Source organism: Lucilia cuprina, chromosome 2 (assembly GCF_022045245.1).
Source record: "Lucilia cuprina isolate Lc7/37 chromosome 2, ASM2204524v1, whole genome shotgun sequence".
Taxonomy (NCBI): Eukaryota; Metazoa; Arthropoda; class Insecta; order Diptera; family Calliphoridae; genus Lucilia; species Lucilia cuprina.
The window spans coordinates 65,531,655-65,533,379 of NC_060950.1; the positions used below are offsets into that span (position 1 = coordinate 65,531,655).

At 32.8% G+C, this 1,725-nt stretch overlaps 2 protein-coding genes across 2 annotated transcripts in view; both read left to right on the top strand.

Moving 5' to 3' along the window:
* LOC111686411 (transmembrane reductase CYB561D2-like) overlaps positions 1-1,725 on the top strand; it is an 11,938-nt gene that overhangs the window by 1,373 nt on the left and 8,840 nt on the right. The window lies entirely within an intron of this gene.
* The window catches only part of LOC111686408, a 1,825-nt gene continuing 974 nt past the window's right edge, over positions 875-1,725 (top strand). Inside the window, exon 1 of the mRNA XM_046956156.1 lies at positions 875-955. Within this exon, the coding sequence (XP_046812112.1) occupies positions 875-955 (81 nt within the window). The remainder of the gene's footprint in view (positions 956-1,725) is intronic.

Below are 1,725 nucleotides of genomic sequence, written 5' to 3' on the forward strand. Positions count from 1 at the left end.
TATACTATAGTCGAGACTGTGGTCTATACTATAGTCGAGACTATAGTCAAGACTGTGGTCTATACTATAGTCGAGACTTTAGTCAAGACTGTGGTCTATACTATAGTCAAGACTATTTTCAAGACTGTGGTCTATATTATAGTCAAAAATGTCATATAATCAGTCTAACGATTTCTATGTCAATTCTTAACTCACTCCTATTGTTGTTAGCCAGGCATGCAGAGCGGTACCAGCTAATCCTGTGCGTAAATACATCCAACTTATATAGATTGTTACAAAACCAATACACATTTGATTGATAATATTAAGTATAACTTCCAAACGATCGAAAATTACTGCATGCAATGGACGCGGTTCAATAATAGGTGTAGTATCGGAAGGCATTTTGTTTTATCGAGAAATAAATTTAAAGAAATCAACAGTAAATTTCTATATATCGCTCCTAGTGAAGCCGAGTTTGGAGTAAAAATATTTTTTAACGTTGTGCTACCTCAATCGGTTTGAGTGGAACTAATAGCTAGTTCTATTTAATGATTTCGTTTTGAGGCTTTCTAAACAGTAATTATTTTTTGTTTTGATTTCAAATTTTTATAAACTTAATTAATTAATTGTTATTCCTTAATGCTGAATGTTTTAAAGTACCTTAATGATTATTAATCGTTTTTGTTTATACCCGATTTTTATCAAAATGTCTAGTGGTTCTAGTTTTATTGTTGTATAGTAATCTCTTGACGAATGGGTTAAAAAGATATTTTCGTAGATTTGATAATAAAAACGTGCAAATGTGAATGAATTGTTTATAATTTAAATACTAGATTATAAAATATTGTGCTTGCCGGCACTAAAAACATTTTACGATTAAAATATGTACACAATGCCACATGATTTGAAAAGTTTTTGGGCTTGGAATGAAAAGGGATTAACAGAATATAAAGAACATTTTCTGGGATTCAAAGTATAAATTTTTAAATGGAATTATAGTCAGAAGGTTAGTAATAAATGTTATTATCTACCATCATGGATTTATATGTAACTGGATTAGTACATAGACGCATACCGAAGCCTGTCAGTCTGACATCGGCCGACCACTACTGCAGCAACTCAGTTAACTATTGCTTGGGACTTTCCTATTTGCCAACTTGAAACGCTATACGAACAGCAGTCAAGAAATCAAATCTCCCCAATTCTCTCCGATAAAAAGGAATCGGAGTCTCACATTTGTAACCCGTTGAACGCCATTGGAAAACTATTACCCATGCAACGTGTCTCGAACAAAAAGCCAAACAACCAGTAACTTAAAGCAGTTTCATCTACGACTAAAATGGACTTAATCACCTGATCACCAAAAACTTATAAAAAACAATGCAAACAACTGTTAATCGCAATACCAGGTGTGTAAATAATCAAATGATTGGTAAGACCTGTACTAGTAGTTCCTATACAGAAAAGCATAAGAAGAACCAATATCAAATGTCTATTTGTTTTGAACCCCACTAAGAACAACGCATATTTTAGGAATAATAAAGCTTCAGTTGGGCTAGTCCTTAAACCCGCAGTCTCCATAATTTACTACTCATGTACCTGATACGAGAGTGATGAAAGTTTTGGTTCTGGAGAATGTTGGAAGTGCTATCTTTATTAACTGGCAACTAACTATCTAAAACTTACTACTAACAAACTAACTAACTACCTAACTAACTAACTAACTAACTAACTAACTAACTA